Source organism: Microtus oregoni, unplaced genomic scaffold, assembly GCF_018167655.1.
Source record: "Microtus oregoni isolate MIOR12 unplaced genomic scaffold, Mior012 000000F_ref0000247, whole genome shotgun sequence".
In the NCBI taxonomy this organism is placed as follows: domain Eukaryota; kingdom Metazoa; phylum Chordata; class Mammalia; order Rodentia; family Cricetidae; genus Microtus; species Microtus oregoni.
The window spans coordinates 67706518-67729944 of record NW_024543059.1 but is presented as its reverse complement, the minus strand read 5'-3'; the positions used below and the strand labels follow the sequence as shown (position 1 = coordinate 67729944).

Sequence of the window (23427 nt, the reverse complement as noted above, 5' to 3'; positions counted from 1 at the left end):
CCTTGTGATGCTCTCTGATGGTCCCACCTAGCCTAACCTTCTTGACCTCTCTGAATCCGAGCTGTCGCTACCTAGTTCTTGGACTGTGCTGGCTAAGAGGGTGTGTTGCCTTTCCAGAGACTGTGAAAATAGTCTATGAAAGAGCTCCCAAGGGCCATGTCAGAAGAAAGAACCATAAAGACCAGATTGCTGCACAAACTTCCTCCTTCTTTTTCTTCAGGAATAAAAAAAAAACAAAAACAAAAACCTTTTACTCGCAACAGTGTGGCCTTTCTTCGCTGCCTCGGCAGCGTTCAGAACTCTTCAGCCCCAAGGTAGCGATAAATGAGCACACTATCAAAGAAAGCAGGAGTTTCCACTCACACACCCCACTTCTGCCCCAGTTGTTACAGGATGCCCAACCATTGATTTTTGTCTCAGGTTCTCAGTCTGTTTTCACTTAAAAAAACAAAAATAGCTTACACTTTTACAATGAATCATCCCCCACCCCCAGGAAGCTCCCACAAATCAATAGAATGGCGAGGTAGAAGATTGGGGTGGCAGAGGGAAGAGACATACAGAAGCTATTCACTGATTGAAGGGAACGTTGATATGGAGTGGCAAGTTACACTCCTTGAAAAAGCACTCTTACCCCAAGTCCTGGAGCAGGTCTGCTCCTCCATCGGATCGACCCCACAGCTCTGAGGGATCCTGGATACTCATGTTCCCTCCTAGAAGTTCCGCTCTGCCCATTCGTTCCTTTGCTTCTGATGGCCACCTTCCTGCCAGGTGCTGTTGAGAGAGAAGGGCTCCAGGGCTGGACACACACTGCTCCTCAGTGAGACAGGAGCCTGCAGTGGCTGAGGCTCCCACTAGCGAGGAAGTGAAACTTGGTTGCTCCGCCCACTGACACTGCCACCCCGGGCCTGAGGCATAGGCAGGGGTGTTCTGTCAGTCAGGAAGTGTGCAAACTCGCAGCACCTCTGACACCCACAGTGCATCACCAAGTCAGTTTTTGCCCAAAGGAAACAGCAAGACCACCCACCCAGGATTGAACTGTTAGTTCTGACTCTCCAGAGGACGCCAAACTGGAGCTTCCCCCTAGGCAAAAAGTAGAAGAGGGGCATGCGCACACCCACCTCATACACCGGCGCAAGGACCACCAAGGAAACTTCTATATCAGAAACATTTTCTGAGTGGGTTTAAAAAAATTAAAGTTTAAAAAAAAAAAAGGGAAGGAAGGAAGGAAAGAAAGAAAGTAACGTATGGTGGTACATACGTTTAATCCTAGCACTCAGGAGGCAGAGGCAGACAGATTTCTGTGAGTTCGAGGCCAGCCTGGTCTAAAAAGTGAGTTCCAGGACAGCCAGAATTACACAGAGAAACCCTGTCATGAAAAAAAAAAAAATTAGAGTCAAGCAACCTGTCCCACTTGATCCTAGCTTGTTTTTGGTACTGTCTCCAAATTTCTTTCCAAGATCCCTTGAAGCTTACTTAGGTCGGGGGGGACAGTTACTGTTTCTCTTATGGAAGAAGGACAGGGGGCTAAGGCTGTCATACGCATGTCACACGCATGCCCAAAGCCCTGGGGTCCATCCCCAACACCAAAGAGAGTCCTGTAATCCCAGCACTTAGGAGGTAGACAAAAAGATTACAAGTTTCTGGCTACCCTCCTCCACATGGTGAATTTAAGGCCAGCCTGTTTCAAAACAACAGAAATAAATAAACAAGGGAAGGGATTCAGTGAGAAGACCTCAAAAGAAAGTTACAGAATAGCAGCTGTCTGGTCCTCTGGTGAGGGGGAGTCGGTCACATTAGCGCTCACTGGCCTTCAGTGGATTGATGTAGGCTGGAGATGCAGTGCTATCTAGACTCCTATGCAGGGGCGAATTTCATCTGCCTGGAAGGGCGGCAGTGGGTGGATAAGGAGCCTCCTCTCTGCATGTACCTCTTCCATTATCCCATGATGAACTGGGGTTCTCCAGGGGGCTAGTTCATGGGGTATCATAAGGAAATTGCTAGAATGAAGATCAGGGCGAGCATGCTATACAGCGGCAGTAGTCAGAGGCTGCTGCTGTCTCCTTAGGAATCTTCCTCTCGTCTCTTCTTCCCAGTGGTCCCCGGGGGCCTGGCTTCCTCTGGTTGCCACTGAAATTCCTCAGTTCCCAGAGACAGTCCTGGGGAGAATCACCCCTGCTAACACACACATAACTGAGCACACAAAGCAACTATAGTGCTTTTGTAGGGTAGGGAGGGACCGTGAGCACTGATGGGGGGCGGGCAGGACAGTGGGACAGCGGGACAGCAGGACAGCCAGTGCAACAGATTGCCTCTCCCTTCCTGTAGCCCTTTGTTCAGGTTTGACTTCATTTGTTCCCATTTTAGCACATTCTGGGGCTTCCATTTTTCCTATTTTTTTTTAGGGGGAAGTAACAGCCTAAGACCCCCTCTCTTTTTCTCAATCTTTCTGGACCCCTTTCCTTTTTTTCTTTTTAATTTATTAGATTAAAAAAAATACCAGGCTGGAGGGATGGCTCAGTGGTTAAGAGCTTTGCCTGCTCTTCCAAAGGTCCTGAGTTCAATTCCCGGCAACCACATGTGCTCACAACCATCTGTAATGAGATTTGGTGCCCTCTTCTGGCCTGCAGGGATACACGAACATTGAATACATAATAAATAAATAAATCTTTAAAAAAAAAAACCCTATTAGGTTAAGGTTTAAAAAAAAAGAAAATAAATAAAAAAATACCAATCCAAGTTCCCACTCCTTCCCCTCCTCTCATTCCCTCCACACACCCTCTCACCCCACCCTCCTCTAATCCTCAGAAAGGATAAGGCACATTGCCTTGTGGAAGGTCCAAGACCCTTGCTACTATATCTAGGCAGAGCAAGGTATCCATCCAAAGAGAATAGGATCCCAAAAGCCAGTACATGCAGTAGGGATAAATCCTGGTCCCCTTTCTTATCTTGTTCCCCATCTATTGCCTTCTCCTTTGATAACAGCCTCCTGCATGTTACTCCCTTTCTCTAGGTGCCCCCCCCCCCTTCTTAGCCCTGGCCTCAGATCTACCCATGCAGTATCGTTCTGTCCTATCTACCACAATTAAGAGTTGGTGTCTACAAAGTGCTGGGTGTACACAGAAATATTTAACAGCATAACTTATACTAGATCAGATTTAACAGCACACTTTATGTTAGATACATTAGCTGTTGCTTTTCTCATAATTTATTTCTTTTATGCCTATGAGTTGCTTTGTCTGCTTTTATGCTTGTATGTGCACCGTGTGCGTGCCCAAGGCTCATAGAAATAGAAGAGGGCATCCGATTCCCTGGAACTGGAGGAACTGGAGTCACTGGCAGTCGTGAGCCATCACGTGTGTGCTTAGAATAAATCATGACCACCTATGAGAGCAGTAAGTGCTACCAAGCCGTTTCTCTCCAAACCTTAATTTTTTTTTTATTAAGGAACCTGATTTTCGCTTCCAAATAACCTCTCAAGGTATGTATGCAGAAAGTAGTTTAAACAATTTTGGACTATCTTACTCTTTGTTGATTTTTTTCCCCTTTTGGCTATGCTGAGGGCCTCATGCATTCTAGGCAAGCATTCTACCAATGAGTTTCATCTGGAATCATGTTGGAGTGAAGGCCGCTTGTTGGTTCCCAGTCGCTTAGGCCCTAAATAATCACACAGAGACTGTATTAATTAAATCACTGCTTGGCCCATTAGCTCTAGCTTCTTATTGGCTAGCTTTTATATCTTAACCCATTTCTAGTAATCTGTGTATCGCCACAAGGCTGTGGCTTACCAGCTAAAGGCATCGTCTCTGGTGGTGGCTCCATGGCTTCTCCTGACTCTGCCTCCTTCCTCTCAGCATTCAGTTTAGTTTTCCCCTCCTACCTAAGTTCTGTCCTGGTATAGGATTAAAGCAGTTTCTTTATTCATTAATGGTAATCACAGCATACAGAGGGAAATTCCACACCAGAATCATCATGTGTGTGTGTGTGTGTTGTATGTGGTCACACATGCACAGGTATGTGGAAGCCTAAAACTGATGTCAAGTATCTTTCTTGATTGTTCATCATGTTATTCATTAAGCAAGGTCTCCCTCTGAACCGGTTCTGGTTAGTCTAACCAGCCAGCTTGCCTCGAAAACCATCATCTCTGCCTTCTGAGCACTGGGACTGCAGGCAGCCTCCTTTCCTGCCTGGATTCAGATGTGTCGTGTGCTCAGAATTCTGGTCCTCACACTCACATGGGAGGCACTTTATCCTCAGTGCCATCTCCTCATTCCTTTGACCATCTTTTCAGAAACATCTTCTTTATCAAAATCTGGTAAACCTTTCTTTAAACTATCACATTAATATGATGACTGTTCTTACCCAGGTAAACAGGGCTACAAAATGAGACATTATCTCAAAACAAAGAAACAACGACTAAGAAGAAGATGCTCCATTGGAAGAAAGACATCTGATATTTGCGCTCCTCTGATGAGGGTAGGGAAAACAAATTACTCCTTGGAACTGAAGACGGCCTTTGCCTTTTCTTATCTATTTGTCCTTACAGAAAGCTCAGAGATCACAACATTTGCCTTTCGTTTAGTCACCTGACAAGCCCACCGTCACCATCAACAAAGAATAGGGTCCTCTGGGCTCCTCTGGTACTGTTTGTTAGTAAACATGGCCCCTTTATCTCCACAGCTCCCTGAGTGCAGATGGGAAATAAAGGCCACATGCTTTTTCTCACAACTGCCATGAACCAAAGTTACCACAGCTAAGGGTAGAGGTGCCCCATTTAGTCAGCCTTTTGGCGCTGTGACAAGCCATCTGAACAAATAACACATTTTGCTACTACATTGAGATAAAACACACCTTTTTTCCTTGATCTATTGTTTAGGTGAAGAAAATATATAACTTTTTAAAAACAAATATTCAGAGTTACTTACGCCCCTTTGCATCCACACATGACATAGGTTTTGTGTCGATGCTCAGGACTGTGTGTATTTAACATTTGTATTTAACCTCCTGTTACAGGGAGCCGCGTGACTTTGGACAGCAGTGTTTCCACATCGCTCCAGCAATCAGAAGGAGAGCACTGCACTGTTCAAGCTCCCTAGTTTCCTAGAACCGCAGAGCCTCTTTCCGCCGTGGACCATTAGGCGCCTTCTGCCAAGCCTTCGCTGCGCCACTCGCTTTCCGACTTCAAGACACGGTGTTCTGAAACATGCTAACATCTGCATTTGCGGGTTCGTGTGGCAGGTGCCGTTTGTGCTGTTGTAGCGTTACACCATCTGCATGGAAAGGTCGTGCTTAATCATCTCGGCACTGATTTCTGAACAGTGAAAGCATGGGCTGAAATGAAACCTCCAACTTTCCAGTTATTGCGTTTAGGCAGCAAAAGCAGCCTCTGACTCAAGGCGATGCAGCCAAGTCATCTGAGCTCCGCTGGATGCTACGGGCCTTATCCTGACCTTGCTTTTTCTTCTTCGTTGACCCTCATTATAGATAATCAACGTCAGTGACAATAAGCAAAGACGAGCAGAGCAACTGGCCAGCTGTAGTCATTGTGATATTTTTGGTTTCCTAGAGGCATCCACATAAGATTAAACATGAATATGGGTCAACTTTAAAATTACCAGGGCTGGCAAGAGTGAGGAGACAGATCAGCTAAGATGTCCGAGCACTTTGGGGCTGGAGTTCACAAATGACTGGGAACCCATTCGACAGGAGGAAAACCATGGCACCCAGCCAACCAGCTACCTGGCACTAATGAAGTCATGGCTCTTGGAAGGGAACCTACACTGTACCAAGCCAGCTTAATAGCATACCAAACCTGACTACATTCTGAATATCTGTTTTTATACCAGGAGGTACCTATAATCCTCACACCTCACCAAGGAAACTTCGGTTCCAGCAAACCTCAACTAACCAAACTACAGAGTGCTGGCGCTCAATCCCAGCTGAAGCATCCACACTGCAACTCCTGCACCTCAGACTCCGGGGTCACAGCAGAGTAGGCACAGAACATTAGGAAGAGCCAGAGAAACAGGAACTTTACCGGGAGGTCATCTCCAGAAATGTCAGAGAAGCTACCCCAGGAAGACTCACCGACGTGGCTGCCTAGCTGCGACACGAACAAGGACCACACCCATAGAAGTGCTAATGTGGTGGGGGGGGGGGGGGAGGCTTCAGCCCTAATACAGGCAACTCAGGAATGCCGAGAGCAAGAGAAATAGTCTTTGCCAGGGAAACGCACACCAAGCCAAACCAAATAGTTAGCCCTCAAAGCACACATACAAGTAATATTATATGGCCTTAGCGCTGTATTTATACCTTTAGGAACACACACACAACAATTAAAGAGGCCAGGAATTTGAAAGAAAGCAAGAGGTGGGAAAATGGGAGGAGCTGGAGGGAAGAAAAGGGAGAAAATGATGTAATTATATTAAAATCTAAAAAAAAAAAAATAAAAAGAAATGATGGGAAAAAAAGAGAAATGAAGGAGAGGGTTTTGGTACTTTCAGAGAGCATCATGGAAGATACAGAGGCTTGGGAATATGAAGATATTCGTGGCTCTGTTCTGCCAGGCTTAGGATGGGTTTGCTTGTTGTCCGTCATCTTAGACCACTGCTCTTTCTTTACTCACCCCAGGGATTCAAAATCCAGCAAACGGTAGCGCCCTTTTAGAAATTACTATTTACTGAGCCAACGGGAATGACAGACCTTAGCAACACGCTTCAGGCTGTCCTACTGTGACTCGCTAAAGGTCCTTCTACAACTTTCTTTGAAACTGGACCAACAGATGCGCATTTCTTACAATAACCCTGGAAGCGATGAAAGTTGGCATTGCAGAAAATAGAACTACTCTCGCCACCCAGCGGTGGCCTTAGTTTAGGGACGATCCTCGCAGTGTCAAGGTACCCAGTTTCCCTACAAGGACCCAGTCAGGACCCCTGTGCTGAGGATATCTCGCCACTAGGTGGCAGTCATACAGTACTGGGGCCGGGACTGATGAGTTTAACTCTCCTGTTTCTTCACCCTGCCCTGTTTGCATTATCATTAAAATAGTGGAAATCTAATGAGTTCATCTCAAGCTATTATCACATTTTTGGAAGATACTGAACTACACTTTTTCCCCCTTTGGTTTTTCAAGACAGGGTTTCTCTGTGTAGCCCAGGCTGCCCTGGAACTCACTCTGTAGACCAGGCTGGCCTTGAACTCAGAGACCTGCCTGTGTCTACCTCCTGAGTGCTGGACTAAAAGAAATGAGCCTCTACCATTCGGCTTGTTTGATTTTCAATTGTCAAGACAAAACTTCAGGTTTCTCAACCTGCCTTCGAACTCCACAGATAGCAGAGAACTTTTGACCTCGGCGGGCTGGGATTACAGGCCTCTGTGACCATATCTACTTTATAAACACTTGGGACTTTGTGCCAGGAAAACACTTTACCAACTGAGCTACATCCCCAACTACTAAAACCTTGATATCACTGCCAAAAAGATTTACATGAGCAAAACGTGACTGGAATGGGAAGCCTTCATTTTATTCCTAAGACATGTTTCCCCCCACAAATTTACTTTGCTTTTTGTCAGTTTTTTTCTTAGCCTATTTAGCAAAATACAGATTTTCTTAATTTTTCTTTTTTTTCATTTAAAATAAACCTGAATATATCTATAAAACGACTGCAGTAGAATCCTGCCTTGTAATGGTAAAAACGACTTCAGGGTTCTCAGAATCACAATGGAAAGAGTGAGCAATAGTTTCCTACCGGGAAACCGACTTGGCTGCAGAGAGGTGGAAGTGGGACAAAGAGCAGAGTTATGAGAAATCAGAAGATGTTTCCAGAAAAAGTATTGTCAAGAGAGGAGGGAAGCAGGGGAGGGCACAGACTAAGATGATGGAACCGAAGACTGAGACCTAGGGAACAGGAGAAGAAGTATTGAACTTGGCCCCGAAGAAAACAAGGGAATCTGAAGGAATCTGGAAGAGTGTGCTGAGAAGAGCCTGGGAGTGGGCAATTTGGAGTTGGCACAGTGGAAACAAAAGGCAAGGGCTAGAGCTGGTGCCTAAAACCTCCCACCAGAGGCCTGGAATCTTTATTCTTCACAGCCACCCCAACTGGGTCTCGTTCTGCAAAGACTGAGTACTGCCAGCCAAGCCAGCGCCAGAGTCTGCAGATCAAGATGGTTCAGTGATGGATTTGTGGTTCCTGGAGAAATGGTTTATACTGTAAAGCTTCTGTCAAGTCACCGTGCCTCAGGACCTAGTCAGCTTTAAGGCTGGTATCCATCAACATTCCTAAGCAAAAAAGGTCTCTGCCATCCCTTGGTGTGTGTGTGTGTGTGTGTGTGTGTGTGTGTGTGTGGTATTGGTAGTCGGGGGAGTGCATAGGTTTCAAACCCTAGACAAATGGCTGATTTGCCTATTTAACATGTCAAAGCATTTCTGGCTATTAGGTCCTCCCAGCACCCCACAGTCCCTACCTATCACAGACTATGGCTGGCACACCCCACATTCTACCAGTGGGGCTGCCCTTCCCCCAAGAGGCTCTTCCCTAAATAGAGCAACCACTTTGATTACCTACCTACCCCTTCTTGTACCTTTGCCTTCCTAGCTGCTGTACCTGGTCCCCCTTTCTGTCCCCACCTTTTCCCCTCCTTCTCTCCTCACATGGCTCAGGGTCACTCTGATGTCCCTGCCTCTGACTAGGCTCTCTCTTTTATCTATAATAAACTTTCTCCTCTACCACGCCTAGGAGCAATCATATGTTTTCCTTTTTATTTCTTTCCTTTTTTGCTCTTAAAGAAAGGTAACCTTTCAGAAGGATAGAGACCAGCTTTCCCTGCTCTGATGGTGGCAGCAGAGGAATCTTGAGGCCTCTTGTCTCTGTGCACCCTGGCTGCAGTTCCTGTAAGGGGATTGCTAGCGGTGGGGACCCAGTGGTTTCCCTGGAAAGTGCCCATGTGCCTTCCATCAGCAAGGCCTTCCATGCCTACAGAGGTAGCTTGCTCACACTGATGACCTGGGGCTCAGGGGTGGGAGCCCATGAATGGGACCTTGAACTTTACCAGATTTAGCGTTTACACCCCCACCCCCACAAACCGGTGTGTCAGACACGAGAAAAGGAGAAAGGTGTGGATGGCGATTCCGGGGAATGATGGGGCAGTTAATCTCACAGGTGTACTCATGGTTTCAGGGCCAGGAGTAGGTAGATTCCTGGCTTTAGTGACTTAGTCTACCTTACTCTCTGTAATACCTGGCTGGGAAACCCCCTCCCCCTGGGAGTCACCTTGGTCCAAACTCCACCTCCAGGAAGCCCACCAAGTGCTGACTCCCTCCCCAGGGAGGGTCAGGACCACTCCCACAGACTATTTAGGCTTGTACAGGGAAAAGGAATACGTGGTCTCAGGGGTTGTGTGGACTCCCCTCTCCTGTCTTCCCCCCTCTCCCCATGCTCCCGTGCCACCCGGGAGTTCTGCATTTATTAAACATGGGCATTTTTGATTTGGTCTAATCTGGTCTGGTTGGAATTCTTTGCTTCGGTGAAGAGGCTCCTCTTAAGATTATTTTTAACACTCTCCAGTGAGACTTTATGTCTTGGAAGGGGTCAGCACTATAATGCTTAACAGTGTTATTTCTAAGAGATCTCAGTACCTTCAGCCTTCTTAGGTCATCTTTTCTTTAATAACTCACAATAATATTTCCAGGTTCTCCTAATCCATGCGATCTGGCTAATCTAGTAACATGGCATGCCAAGGAGATGCCTATGAGTTCTGGAGGCTTACACTCCCATGGTTAATGTTTACCCAGCTTCTTACTGTCACTGAAACGTAGGTGTGGGAGCCAGCACATGAGGTGATTCTTTTCCACACCATCTACCCAAGACTCTGCAGGGTCTCTCCAAGCTCAGCCTTCTCATGAAAGTATGGAAGGGCAGATGTTTACCAACAGTTTGCTTTAGGACATGGCAGTCAATGCCTTTGGTAGTGCGAGCGTAGCTTAGAGAGCTTTTGAAAAGTCTTACCATTGAGTGGGAGGTTCTGGGGGGCTGAATTTCTCCAACACCCCTGCGGCTTATTGCAGTGTGAGCAGTTTGCTGTGGGCTTACTCCACCTGCTCGGGAGCCTTTCTTTCCTGCTTGCTCTCACGGCCTGCTCTTCAGCTTTGAGGGGGTCACTTGAAGGAAGAAAGTCTTCCCTTCCTGAAAGGGGCACCAGTATTTGCAACCATAGAGCACATGCAAATTGCTCCAAGGCATCACCCTCTAGCAGAAGTAGAGGGTGGGAAAGAGCCGCTTAGGCTGTGGGTAGCTGGGGCTGTGTCTGCGGAGGCACTGACACTCCTGCAGCCCGAGAGGGGCTTTCTCCCTCAAGGGCAGAACAACAGCAAGAGCCTCAGGTAGCGGAGCAGCAGGCAGAGGCCCAAGGGATGGTGAGAAACTCTTCTTCTCTGGAAACTTCTGGACGCATGCAAACATGGGGATGCCCATCTGGCAGATGGATGGCTTGGATCCAGCAACCTCAAGAGCAAACTGTACAACGACTTTGCAGGGACTGACAAGCTAATGTGTCCTGGGGTTCTCAGAGCTTACCCATTTGAAGAGAGTTTGAGGAGGAAAATATGAAGAAATAGAAAAATGAGTTGAAACAAAGCTTGATTGAAAGAGGGGATGAAAAGGTGTTTGTGGAGGATTATGCTCCTTCCTCTGTAGGAATTTAATGGTGGAGGGTAAACTGAGCCCAGAGTAGGGAGAGCTTTCTTGACTCACATCTGCTTTTATTTATTTATTTATTTATTTATTTATTTATTTATTTTTACCTTCTTCAGTTTGTGGCTGGAGAACTCATTTTGAAGGCTTTGTGAGAAATCTCTTTGCAATTTGAGAGTTCTTGTAGGCAGAAGTTTCTGTCCTGCCTGATCCTGCAGTTGTTCAGTCCCAACAAAACACACAGAGGCTTATATTAACTATAAACTGTTTGGACTATTAGCTTAGGCTTATTATTAACTAGCTCTTACAACTTAAATTAACCCATAATTCTTATCTATGTTTAGACATGTGGCTTGGTACCTTACTCAGTGAGGCATTCTCATCTTGCTTTCTCTGCATCTGGGTAGTGACTACAGACTGAGCCTTTCTTCTTCCCAGAATTCTCCTAGTCTGGTCACCCCACCTATACTTCCTGCCTGGCTACTGGCCAAATCAGGGTTTTATTAAACCAGTACGAGTGACAAATCTTTACAGGCTGCAAGAGCATTACCCCACAGCAAATTCTAAGTGTGTTTCATAGCTCTCTGAATACCTCACAACTGCTGAATTAGGAGATGGTAGGTAAGACATGCGGGATATACTGCCCCACATGCCGCTCTGGGACATTGATTATTTTGAGGTGAAGACTGTTGACAAACAGCAAATTGAAGAGGGGTTGCCTAGCCCGGTTTTTTCTTCCTAAAAGCATATGCAAGGTCCCTCCCTGTACCATGAAAAGAGTCGTTGTTCTTAAAACCCGAGCCAGTATTGCAGGAGTAAGGCCTGCAGAAGCAGTGTCAAGATTAACCTAGGCAGAGGCAGAAAAGGACTGGAAGCCTCCCCACTGGGCTTCATTTTAATAAGGGGACATTAGCACAAACATGCTACACAGATGTTATGTAATGACCTATAAAAGGTCACCCACCATCCTTGTGACACAGGACTTTGGGGTTTTTTCCCTCAGCTTACTAGCCTGCTTCTTGTCATGGAGTTTTCCCTCAACACAGTTTTTATTTCTAAGCTTGTGACTCTGGCACAATCTTTTGTCCAGGGACACAAGAGTCTGGAACGGGCTGCCCTTGGTACCCAGAACTAAGTCTCTTTTTCTTATTTTTCCTGCTTTTGGATACTAGCCCAAAGCCTAAGCGTGCTTTCTCCGAAGCCCTGGGCTTTCTCACTGTTCTCTGAAGACCCGCCCTTGCTACATCTGCTTGCTGAGTGAGCTCCACACCCAGCTGAAAAGGCTGTCTTCTCCCTCCTCAGGGCAGCTGCCTACATTTGCAGTTCGCCTGCCCTTTGGTTTTTCTCTCAAACTCAAACAAAATGGTTCCTCTGCTTCCTGCCTTCCTTCTGAGTTGGCCTTTAAACTCTTTTGAAATGTGCCTAAGAACTCACAAAAGGGAATCCCAGATTCCTGGATAACAATGGGGGAGTGGAGGCCAAGAGAAATCTGTATTCTAGCCATTGTTGAAAGAACCTGCAGTTGTCTGCCTTCTCCTTAGCACCTTTGTCTGGACACACTAGGTAATTTACCACGCACGGCAAGCTTACTGCAGGTGACTTTGACCCTAGCTGCTGCTTTTGCTACGTTTTTCTCGTGAAGGGTCCTGTGTGGATATAAAAGAAGTGAATAGCCTATTTCCTTTTTTTTTCTCCTGTCAATGTTTTTGTTTGTTTGTTTGTTTTCTACCCTAGTGGAGGGAGTTGGAAGAAACTTTCCTCTCCTACACAGGAAGTGAAAGGGACACATATGGCTGCTGCCTTTGAAAATATGGAAGACCACAGACAAACACAAATAGCGGCAGCGCGTCAGAGCTGGGCTCCAGGGACAGCAACAATGTCATCTCAGTTCATTCACCTGCAGTGAAGAAGATGCATTTGACTTTAAATCGAGAGTGAAGTGAAAATTTGGAGGCTATTTAGAATGACAATGAAGAATAGAGTCAGCCCTCCATATTTCTGGTAGTACATAGAGTAAGTTATTCCCTGCGACTGGTCTCACAGGATGGCTGCTTCTCCAGCGCCCCTAGGTGGTTCTACAGGTTGAACCCTGTGTCCCCTGAATTCCAGGCAAGTACCACTGAGATACACTCCCAGCCCTCTAATTTATTTTTTAAATGCTGAAACAGGGCTTCACTAAGTTGCCCAGCTTGGTCTTGAAAACACTCTGTAGCCCAAAGTAGCAATGCTCCTGCCCCAGCTTCCCAGGTAGCTAGGATTCATAGGCCTGAGCCACCTGGCCCAGCTACTGATTGAGCACCCTGTCCCTAGTAACCTATATCTGATGCTCCATATCAAATTGTTTGGCCAAAGCATCTCATATGCAGTGAGGGTGGCTGTTATTACCTAATTATTCAAGTTGATTATTGAGATGCTAAAATTCCTTAAGGTCCCCTTAATGATGGTCATTCACCTTTTGAACCAGGTCCTCATCTGATCATTTCTGCATCTGCATGGAGAGGGGTCCATGCTGGGCTTTCTCGTACAGAGATCCCCGTGGCTGGAGACAGGACCCCTCTTGCCTACAGGCTGGGTTCTCTTCCCCTGAATGGTACCACACACCACCAGGATACACAGAACTCGTGGATGGCATCCCACACCTGTGGGGACTGAGAACCACAGCGAGGCAAATGCATTACGTGTGGCTTTAAGAAACCCCGTGACTCAATAGCCAAAAACAGCATAAAATATCTTGGGGTACATCTAACCAAGGAAGTGAAAGATCTATTTGACAAGAACTTTAAGGCATTGAAGAAAGAAATTGAAGAGGATACCAAAAAATGGATGGACCTCCCTTGCTCTTGGATTGGGAGGATCAACATAGTAAAAATGGCAATTCTACCAAAGGCTATTTATAGATTCAATGCAATCCCCATCAAGATCCCATCAAAATTCTTCACAGATCTGGAGAGGACAATAATCAACTTTATATGGAAAAACAAAAAACCCAGGATAGCCAAAACAATCCTATACAATAAAGGATCTTCTGGAGGCATTACCATCCCTGACTTCAAACTCTATTACAGAGCTACAGTAATGAAAACAGTGTGGTACTGGCATAAAAACAGAGAAGTCGACCAATGGAATCGTATAGAAGACCCGAATTTTATCCCACAAACCTATGAACACCTGATTTTCGATAAAGGAGCTAAAAGTATAAAATGGAAGAAAGAAAGCATCTTCAACAAATGGTGCTGGCACAACTGGATGTCATCTTGTAGAAGAATGAAAATAGACCCTTATCTATCACCGTGCACAAAACTCAAGTCCAAATGGATTAAAGACCTCAATATCAGCCCGAACACACTGAACCTGATAAAAGAGAAAGTGGGAAGTACCCTACAGGAGCTGGGCACAGGAGATCGCTTCCTATGTATAACCCCAGAAGCACAGACATTAAGGGCAACATTGAATAAATGGGACCTACTTAAACTGAGAAGCTTCTGTAAAGCAAAGGACATAGTCAATAAGACACAAAGGCAACCTACTGATTGGGAGAAGATCTTCACCAACCCCACAACAGACAAAGGTCTGATCTCCAAAATATATAGAGAACTCAAGAAACTAGACTTTAAAATGCTAATTAACCCAATTAAAAAATGGGGCACTGAACTGAACAGAGAATTCTCAGCAGAGGAAGTTCAAATGGCCAAAAGACACTTAAAGTCGTGCTCAACTTCCTTAGCAATCAGGGAAATGCAAATCAAAACAACTTTGAGATATCATCTTACACCTGTCAGAATGGCTAAAGTCAAAAACACCAAGGATAACCTTTGCTGGAGAGGCTGTGGAGGAACGGGTACCCTCATCCATTGCTGGTGGGAATGCCATCTTGTGCAACCACTGTGGAAGTCAGTGTTTCGGTTTCTCAGGAAATTCGGGATCAACTTACCCCTGGACCCAGCAATACCACTCCTGGGAATATACCCAAGAGATGCTCTATCATATGACAAAAGCATTTGTTCAACTATGTTCATAGCAGTATTATTTGTAATAGCCAGAACCTGGAAACAACCTAGATGCCCTTCAATGGAAGAATGGATGAAGAAAGTATGGAATATATACACGCTAGAGTACTACGCTGCGGTAAAAAACAATGACTTCTCGAATTTTGCAGGCAAATGGATGGAAATAGAAAACACTATCCTGAGTGAGGTGTCCCAGACCCAAAAAGATGAACATGGGATGTACTCGCTCATAATTGGTTTCTAGCCATAAATTAGGGCCACGGAGTCTACAATAGGTGAACCTAAAGAAGCTAAGTAAGAAGGTGAACCCAAGGAAAAACATATAGTTATCCTCTTGGCTAAGGGAAGTAGACCCAATTGCCGGGGAGAAAATTAGGATTTTGGGGGTGGGGTGGGATGGGGGTAAGGGGAGATGGGGAGAGAAAAGGTAGAAGGGAAGGAGGGGGGACTTGGGGAATCAGGAGAATTGGGATAAAGGAAAGGTGGATAGGGGAGCACGGAACCACAATTCTTAGTTAAGGGAACCACTTTAGGGTGAGCAAGAGATTTGACCCTAGAGGGGCTCCCAAGTGCCCAACATGAGGTTCCCAGTTAGTTCCTTGGGTAGCTGAGGACTGGGAACCTGAAATGACCCTATCCGAGAGCAATACTGACGAATATCTTGCATATCATCATAGAACCTTCATCTGGTGATGGATGGAGACAGAGACAGAGACCCACACTGGAGCACTGGACTGAGCTCCCAAGGTCCCAATGAGGAGCAGAAGGAGGGAGAACATGAGCAAAGAAGTCGGGACCACGAGGCGTGCACCCACCCACTGAGACAGTGGAGCTGATCTACTGGGAGCTAACCAAGGCCAGCTGGACTGTGACTGAAAAAGCATGGGATAAAGCCAGACTCTCTGAACATGGCGAACAATGAGGGCTGATGAGACGCCAAGGACAATGGCACGGGGTTTTGATCCTACTTAATGTGCTGGCTTTGTGGAAGCCTAGCCAGTTTGGATGTTCACCTTCCTAGATATGGACGGAGGGGGGAGGACCTAGGACTTGCCACAGGGCAGGGAACCTGGACTGCTCTTTGGACTGGAGAGGGAGGGGGAGAGGAGTGGGGGGAGGGGTAGAAGGGTGGGAGGAGGGGGAGAAGGGTGGGAGGAGGGGGAGGGAGATGGGAGGCTGGGAGGAGGTGGAAACTTGTTTTTTGTTTATGTTTTTTTTCTTCTTTTCTTAATAAAAAAATTATTAAAAAAAAAAAAAAAAAAAAAAAAAAAAAAAAAAAAAGAAACCCCGTGACTGTCGTCAAGAAAAGAATTAAATAGGCCTAGGTAAGCAAGCTTCTAAGGAAGAAAACTCATTTGCATAATCACTCCTGAGCAACTCATGGGCCCGCACCTCAACGTCCCACAAATAACTTCCTCTCCCTGCCCCCTCAACTACCTTTCTTCAGCCTGACTTTTAAAATGACTGTAACAATCGACACCAGCAGTTAGACTCCATTAATCACTTATTTTTGGAAGAGAGTTAAAAGAACCGTGCGACCCACCTGTGGCAATTAAGCCTCCTAGAGTTCTCTATGTTAGTCCCAGAGCTGGGGCCCCGCCCCTCGCCGTCTTTCAACTTGTTATATTTAGCCCGACTCAAAGTTCTCCCCACAGTTGAGCCCAAGGCCACGTATTCATTTCTCGAGCTTGCACGTGGGCTGACCCATTTCCTTGGGGGCCTATCTTGTGAACCTGGCGCCGGCATTGCTCCGTAAGGGAATTTCAGAGAGCACGGTCATTTGATCCCGGGGACTCTCCTGCGAACCATCTATAGAATAGATTAGTTCATGGACACCTGCCGCAGAGAAGTTGGTTTCCTGGGGATGAGAGGGGAAGTCCCCGGTGCCGGGTAGCCAGAGTCTTCCAGCCTCAGGGCTATTGGAGGCAGCACACATGAGGGACACTGATTTAATGATGGGCAGCCTGCGTGTGTTGTCTGTTTTGGTCAAGATTAGCAAGAGAGACCACCTGCTGGGAATGAGCTGGTTTGGGAAAGGAAGAATAACCCGAGACACCGACCACGGCTCTTGTATGGGTGTGGACTTCACACTCTCTTTAATGCCACACTGACCTGGAATGGGGGAAGTGTGTGTCCCAGCAAGGCTTACTTACCCAACATCATTCCCATTCACGGGAACAAGGCAAGATGGAAGGGCGGGGGAAATTATGGGGAGACAGGGAGGGAAGGGAACCCCTCACTCCAGAATTTTTTGAAGTCCCTCACCAGCTGGGAATCAAGAATTATAGCACAATTACCGACAGCTGTTGAGGAGGTTGCTGACACAGACGACATATATTTTTTTAATATGGAGATATTTTCAAGGAAAAGTTTTTTTTTTAATTAAACTGTTTAACATTCAGTAAAAGAAAGTCTATTTACCTAATGTGCTCAAGATCTCTATAGGCCAAGCAAAAATAATAGTAGTTATTCTAATTATTTTAATCTTTGAACAGTTTTAAAGAAACCTAGTGGCACACGAGTAATTGTTCTGGAAGTAAATGAAGATGCTCACTTTGCACGAGAGGCATCTAGAATTCATCAACAAAATTTCCACATAACCTACTTTTGGCTACTTTTAGCCAGCTGAGGGATGTCTTGCTATTCTGCCTCCCAGGAAAGCATATGGGTACTTGGCTCTGTGATGTGTTACTGGGGTACCCTTGTGCTCCCCCAGGTCACAATAACAGCCTTACTTCCTATGCACTGTAGACTCTTCAGGAATCTTATGATTGGACACAATCAAGACCAACCTGTTTGTGATGGGTAATTTGTTGGCTAATGAAGCACAACTTGGTGTTGGCTGTGTCTGTGGTGTTTTTCCAGAGCCAGTTAGATCATATGAGTTTTGATCTAGTTAAAAAGTGAACTTCTGGTGATTCGTATGATATCATTATTAGGACACAAGTTAGAAGCAGCACAGCAATTAGGATGTGTCCCCAGGGCCATATCGTGTCCTGGCCATTTCCTGTATGCCACTTTTCTCTGCTTCCTGTCCACTAAGAAGTAAAGAATGCCTTCCTAAGTGCTCTTGCTACCACGATCATGTGCTCAAGCAACAGTGGGCTATAAACCCTTGAAAACCATGAGGCAAGATGAAGTCACCTTCTATTAAGCTGCTTTTGTAAGGTATTTTGGTCATGGTAATTAAAAAGTAATTAATAATCTATTAAAATACACCAAAGGCAAGTGTCATTGGTTATTGTAGCTGAAATCGAAATAAATACAATGCCACTTCAGCCATTAAGTGAAAAGACTCTTCTCACCTTTAAAAGGCAAGATTGTGGCCTTTAGGCCACATATATAATATATATATAATATATGCATGTTATAATATGTGTGTGTAATAAAACATGTAATATTCATATCACTGTGCTGAGATTTTTCTAGAAGAGGTTTGACCTCTGAGGATTCTTTTCATCTTTTTGTCCCTAATTGGAAAGATTCTCCAAAGCGGGAAACAACCTTAAATTTACCTCAAGTATAACTTTCTTTTTTTTTTTTTTTTTTCAAGTTGGGGAAGAAATGGTTTATTTGGCTTATGCTTCCACATCATAGCCTATCACTGAGGAAGTCAGGACAGGAACTCAATCAGGGCAGGGACCTGGAGGCAGGAGCTGATGCAGAGGCCATGGAGGGGTGCTCTTCACTGACTTCCTCCCTGTGGTTTGCTCAGCCTGTTTTCGTATAGAACCCAGGACCACCAGCCCAGGGTTGGCCCCACCCACAATGGGCTGGGCCCTCCCCCATCAATCACTAATTAAGAAAATGTTCCACAGGCTTGCCCGTAGCAGGATCTTATGGAGGTGTTTTCCCAATTGAGGCTCCCTCCTCTCAGCTGACTCTTGCTTGTGTCAATCAGGCTGAAGGTGCTCTCAGGAGCCAGAGGGGGTCAGATCCCCTTGGAACTAGAGTCACAGGCAGTGTGATCTTCCTGACATGAGTGCCGGGAGCCAAACGCAGTTCTTCTGCAAGAGCAGTACATGCTCTTAACTGCTGAGCCACCTCTCCAGCCCCACCCCTTTTTTTTTAAATTTATTTATTTATTAAGGATTTCTGCCTCGTCCCCACAACCGCTTCCCATTTCCCTCCCCCTCCCCCGATCAAGTCCCCCCCCCCCCCCTTCATCTGCTCGAAGAGCAATCAGGGTTCCCTGACCTGTGGGAAGCCCAAGGACTGCCCACCTCTATCCAGGTCTCGTAAGGTGAGCATTCAAACTGCCTAGGCTCCCACAAAGCCAGTACGTGCAGTAGGATCAAAAACCCACTGCAATTGTTCTTGAATTCTCAGTATTCCTCATTGTCCGCTATGTTCAGCTAGTCCGGATTTATCCCATGCTTTTTCAGACCTAGGCCAGCTGGCCTTGGTGAGATCCCAATAGAACATCCCCATTGTCTTAGTGTGTGGGTGCACCCCTCGTGGTCTTGAGTTCCTTGCTCGTGCTCCGTCTCCTTCTGCTCCTGATTTGGACCATCAAGTATAACTTTCTAAATCAGCAAATGACACCAAACAGACTATTATCCTCAACATGCATTGGTCTGCCACCCACCAAGAATCACTTGTTAAATGCAGTAATCTCTGATTGATGCCAGATGAGCCGTTCTTGGTGACATTATATAGCTCAGCACCAACTGTGTCCCCCATGGTCATCTATCTTTCATGACCTATTTCTCTTTGTTGCTTTTGCGTCTCTGTCAGGAAGTGTCCTTAGCACTCCCCACCCCACCCAGTGACTGGACTTGAGGTCAGAGTCCAGTCTGAGTCTCCTGATAGCTGGCTCTGCTCTGGGAAGACCTAGAAGATTTGAAAGTGCCCCTTTGTAGATCAGTGGCTGAGCTTCCGTCACTGGTCCATAGGGTGGGGTGTGCGTAGATGCTGTGAAGGGTGGTGCACACCCACAGTCCTAACTGGCAGTGTGCATCGTTCTTCTGCTTTAATCGCTGTGGCTTACACTGAGTTGATCTCCCAAGTCATTCTCATTTTTTCTGGAGGAGGTACAGTTCCTATCATATCATACCAAGAACATGGAGACTTTTGTTCTTAACCAGTTAGAAAAACCATTTAGTTTATGGTTCATGTCTCTAGAAGCATACCTCTAAGTCATTCATAACCTTGATTAACTTCTTACTATTTATCCACAGGAGACGAGGTCTAACCTTGGGCTGGCTCTCATCATTTAGCTTCAACTTACCCCCCCAGTCCCAGTGCTAGGGACTGAACTTAAGACTTTACACATACTAGACAAACAATCTACTACTGAGTTATATTCCCAGATGTAAGAATTTTTTTAGATGACTCTTTTTATATTTTTAAATGTGCATTGGTGTTTGCTCACATGTGTGTCTGTGTGAGGGTGTCAGATCCCCTGTTACTGGAGTTACAGACAGTTGTGAGCCACTCTGTGGGTGCTGAGAGTTGAATCAGAGTCTTCTGGAAGAGCAGCCAGTGCCCTTAACCTCTGAGCCATCTCTCCAGCCTCCTCTTTTTAAAATTTTTATTTATTTTTTGATGATTTTATAGACACACACAATGCTGGTTTTTTTATATTCACCCCAACTTCACCATTCCCCTATCCCAGAGACCCTCGACTCGTTCCCTTCTCAACTTCATGCTGCTGCCCATCCTCCTCCTCTTGCTCCCTTCCCCTTCCTCCTCCTCTTCCTTCTCATCTAAGTTCTTCTTCATAATCCCCCGAGTCCACTTAGTGCTGCCTGTGTGACTATAGGCCACCTACCAAGCGCAACACCACAGAAGAAACATGATCCTCCCAACAGCTATCAGCTTCTAAGCTGGGGTGGAGCCTTATGAGCCCCTCCCTCTTCCTCTCTGGACCTGTGACTGATGTGACTTTATGCTGTTAACCAGAGCAGCTGTGAGTTCATAGTGTAATGCCCATGCGATGTCGAGAAAACAGAGCTTAATAGTACTTTCCCTTATTATCCAGTTCTTACATCCTTTCTTCTCTTTCTTCTGTGATGTTCCCCACTCATTGGGTAGACTAATATAAACATCTCATTTTGAGGTGAGCGCTCAACTGTTACTTACCCTTAGTACTCCAACCAGTTATGAGTCTCTGTCTACCACAAAAAGAAGCTTCTTTAACCAAGCAAGTTGAGAACAGCACAGATCTTAATATGAACATGATTATTTAGAAGGCAATTTGACAAGATGTCCATTTAATAAACAGCAGTAGGTTCCCTTTTAGGGCCCATGACCTCCATGCTTATGGGCTTCTGACCAGGTTTGCAGTAGCGGGTGTTCATTCTCTCTTGTACAGCCGGCCTCAGATCTAATCCGAGAGTTGCTGGTTACTGCCTTAAGAGTCGTGCCATTGCTGCACCGTAGGCAAACTTTGCCTGGCCCGTTAGTATGGCACCTGCCAACTTTCACCAACCTATGCAAATCCATCCTTAAGACCTTGGATTTGAGGACCTTAAAGAATGGGGCAGACTTCAGTCTAATGCTATTGACAACTTTACATCAGTTTCCGGGTATTTTTATACACGAATGCAACAAAGAAAACCACGATCCAAGTTTGGTTGTTTGAGTTTAGAAAAACAAGATCAGAAAAGCATGGAAATAAACAATAGTAAGCACATAATAAATATCAACAAGCAACCATTTCCCAGAACTTTCTCAGGACAGATCAATTTAAAAACAATGGCCTGACACGCCGTATAGATTATATCTGAGAATGCACAAAAGCAAGGCCTGGATTCAGGGCACACCGAGGACGGCACTCAGCAGATCCTTTCTTCAGGCTGGGTTCTATATCTGATTTCAACAAGAATGAACATGTCTTATAGATTGTATGCAAATATTTGTTGCAGAAGGCATGGAATTACATCCAAGAACAATCCAGGGAACAACGTGCACCTGAGGTAATGGGCCCTCTGTCTTTTTTCCTGGAGCCCCTCTCACAGGTCCCTACAGCATTGTTCAGCAAGCCTCATGCTTTTGACTGTGTTCTGACAGCATCACTCCGGATACAGTGATAATGAAGACAACTGATGAGTTTTCTCCTGGCAGCAGCCTGCACAGCATCTTCTGCACTATGAGAGCTAGCCACCAGGGGGAAAGTTTCCCAGTCAGTTCCCGCTTGATTTCTAAAGGCCCTGCCAAAGCGTGTTGGGTCTTCAGCTCAACCTATTTTTAAAAACCTCGCTTTGCCATATCACTTCTAGAAGCATATGGTTCTTACCCAAACAGGCTGCACATTTTATATTCTTATGTCTTCCCTTATCTATATTCTTTTATCTTGGAACATTTCTCTTTCTAGCGAGAAGAATATCGTCTGATCTTTGATGTGTTATATTTGCACAGCTCTGTGATCCTTTGGGCACAAAGTGTCAGCCTTAGATGTGGCCACCGGCTATGACACGTAATTAGGGACAGATGTCCTCAAAAGCCATTTGGAAAGACGGTGCTCTTGGGCCTGCTACATGCACACTGATCCCCAGGGTGGCGGAGGAGTACAGTCTCATTGTCATTCAGTTTGACTAGCAGGAGCTTTGTTTAGACACCTGCTCTTCTCCAGCAACCAAAGGTAACTGATATCTGTGCTCGTGGACGTGCTCAGACGGGCGTCCAGTTCTAAATAGTCAACTAAAATTATCTTTCTTGAGCCGTCTATTTGAATCTGACATTTGCTCGTTTCTTTTCTTCAAATTGTCCTGGAGAAACCAAGAGCCTGCTCATCACTATTCTAGGAACTGGTCCCCACATAGCCTCTCTGCCGAGATACATTTAGGGCTCGGGGGCTTGCAGAACCCCACGGTGGCCAGGCATCCATATATTCTGCAGGAAGAGAAGGCTGGGGGTTGAAAATTACATCCTCCATGAAGAAGCCCTCAGGAGAGATGTCCACACTTGGACTAATGTTCTCTTACCTGTGATGCCGTCCTTCATTCCCTCTGCACGCTAATCTTACTCCTGTCACCTTCAGACACTGCTCGTGTTTCACAGCCTCACCTTGGCTTATGTGAAACATATCAGCGACACCCACTTGGGCTTTTGGGGGTGGGGAATGGGCTTCTCACCCTTGGAAGACATTAATTTCACTTTCCTGGACGGAAGGCAAGACTTTTAAAGGCCTTGCGTGTCTGTGTTTGCCTCCCAGCATGGCCCCACGTGATAAGTACATGTGACCCGATTGGAAGGCATGGGAAACAAGTGAGAGAATGCAATGTAAGGGAAGCTTTAATGACTAGACAGTGTCTGGATGCCCTAGATTCTTAAAACTACTTCAGATACTAAACACCAGACCCAACTGCTGCTTAAAACGTTTTCTCCTTAATGACTAAAAATAACACAGCCGTGAACCTTACACACATGATAGCTTCTGTCATTTGTAGGCAGTTTCTAACTCAACATGAGCTTTATGCATAGACTCTCAGGCAAAGGGATTTTGTTTTAATCTTGTTAGTCACAGGGGGAGGAAGGCAATAACCAGAAAAGCTCCCCAAAAGGGACAGGATTAGCCCAGTGGCTAGATAGAAATACTCAATGACAGAAGAGGCTAGAAGCTTTGCCTAGCCCCTTTGCTTACTTAAAATCATTTGAGAATTATATATATATATTTGTGTGTATCTTTTATATCAAATTTAAAATATGATTGTCTTCGAATGTTAAGAATCTACTATTGCCTGTTTTTATTTCGGCATCTTATTAACCTGTATGGGTTTAGTACCACTGGA

The 23427-nt window shown here is 45.6% G+C and overlaps 1 protein-coding gene across 1 annotated transcript in view; it reads right to left on the bottom strand.

Annotated features, from left to right (window-relative positions):
* Dapp1 (dual adaptor of phosphotyrosine and 3-phosphoinositides 1) overlaps positions 1-791 on the bottom strand; it is a 50120-nt gene extending 49329 nt beyond the window's left edge. Inside the window, exon 1 of the mRNA XM_041656138.1 lies at positions 632-791. Within this exon, the coding sequence (XP_041512072.1) occupies positions 632-732 (101 nt within the window). The 5' untranslated portion in view covers positions 733-791. The remainder of the gene's footprint in view (positions 1-631) is intronic.
* Between the last annotated feature and the right edge of the window lie 22636 nt (positions 792-23427).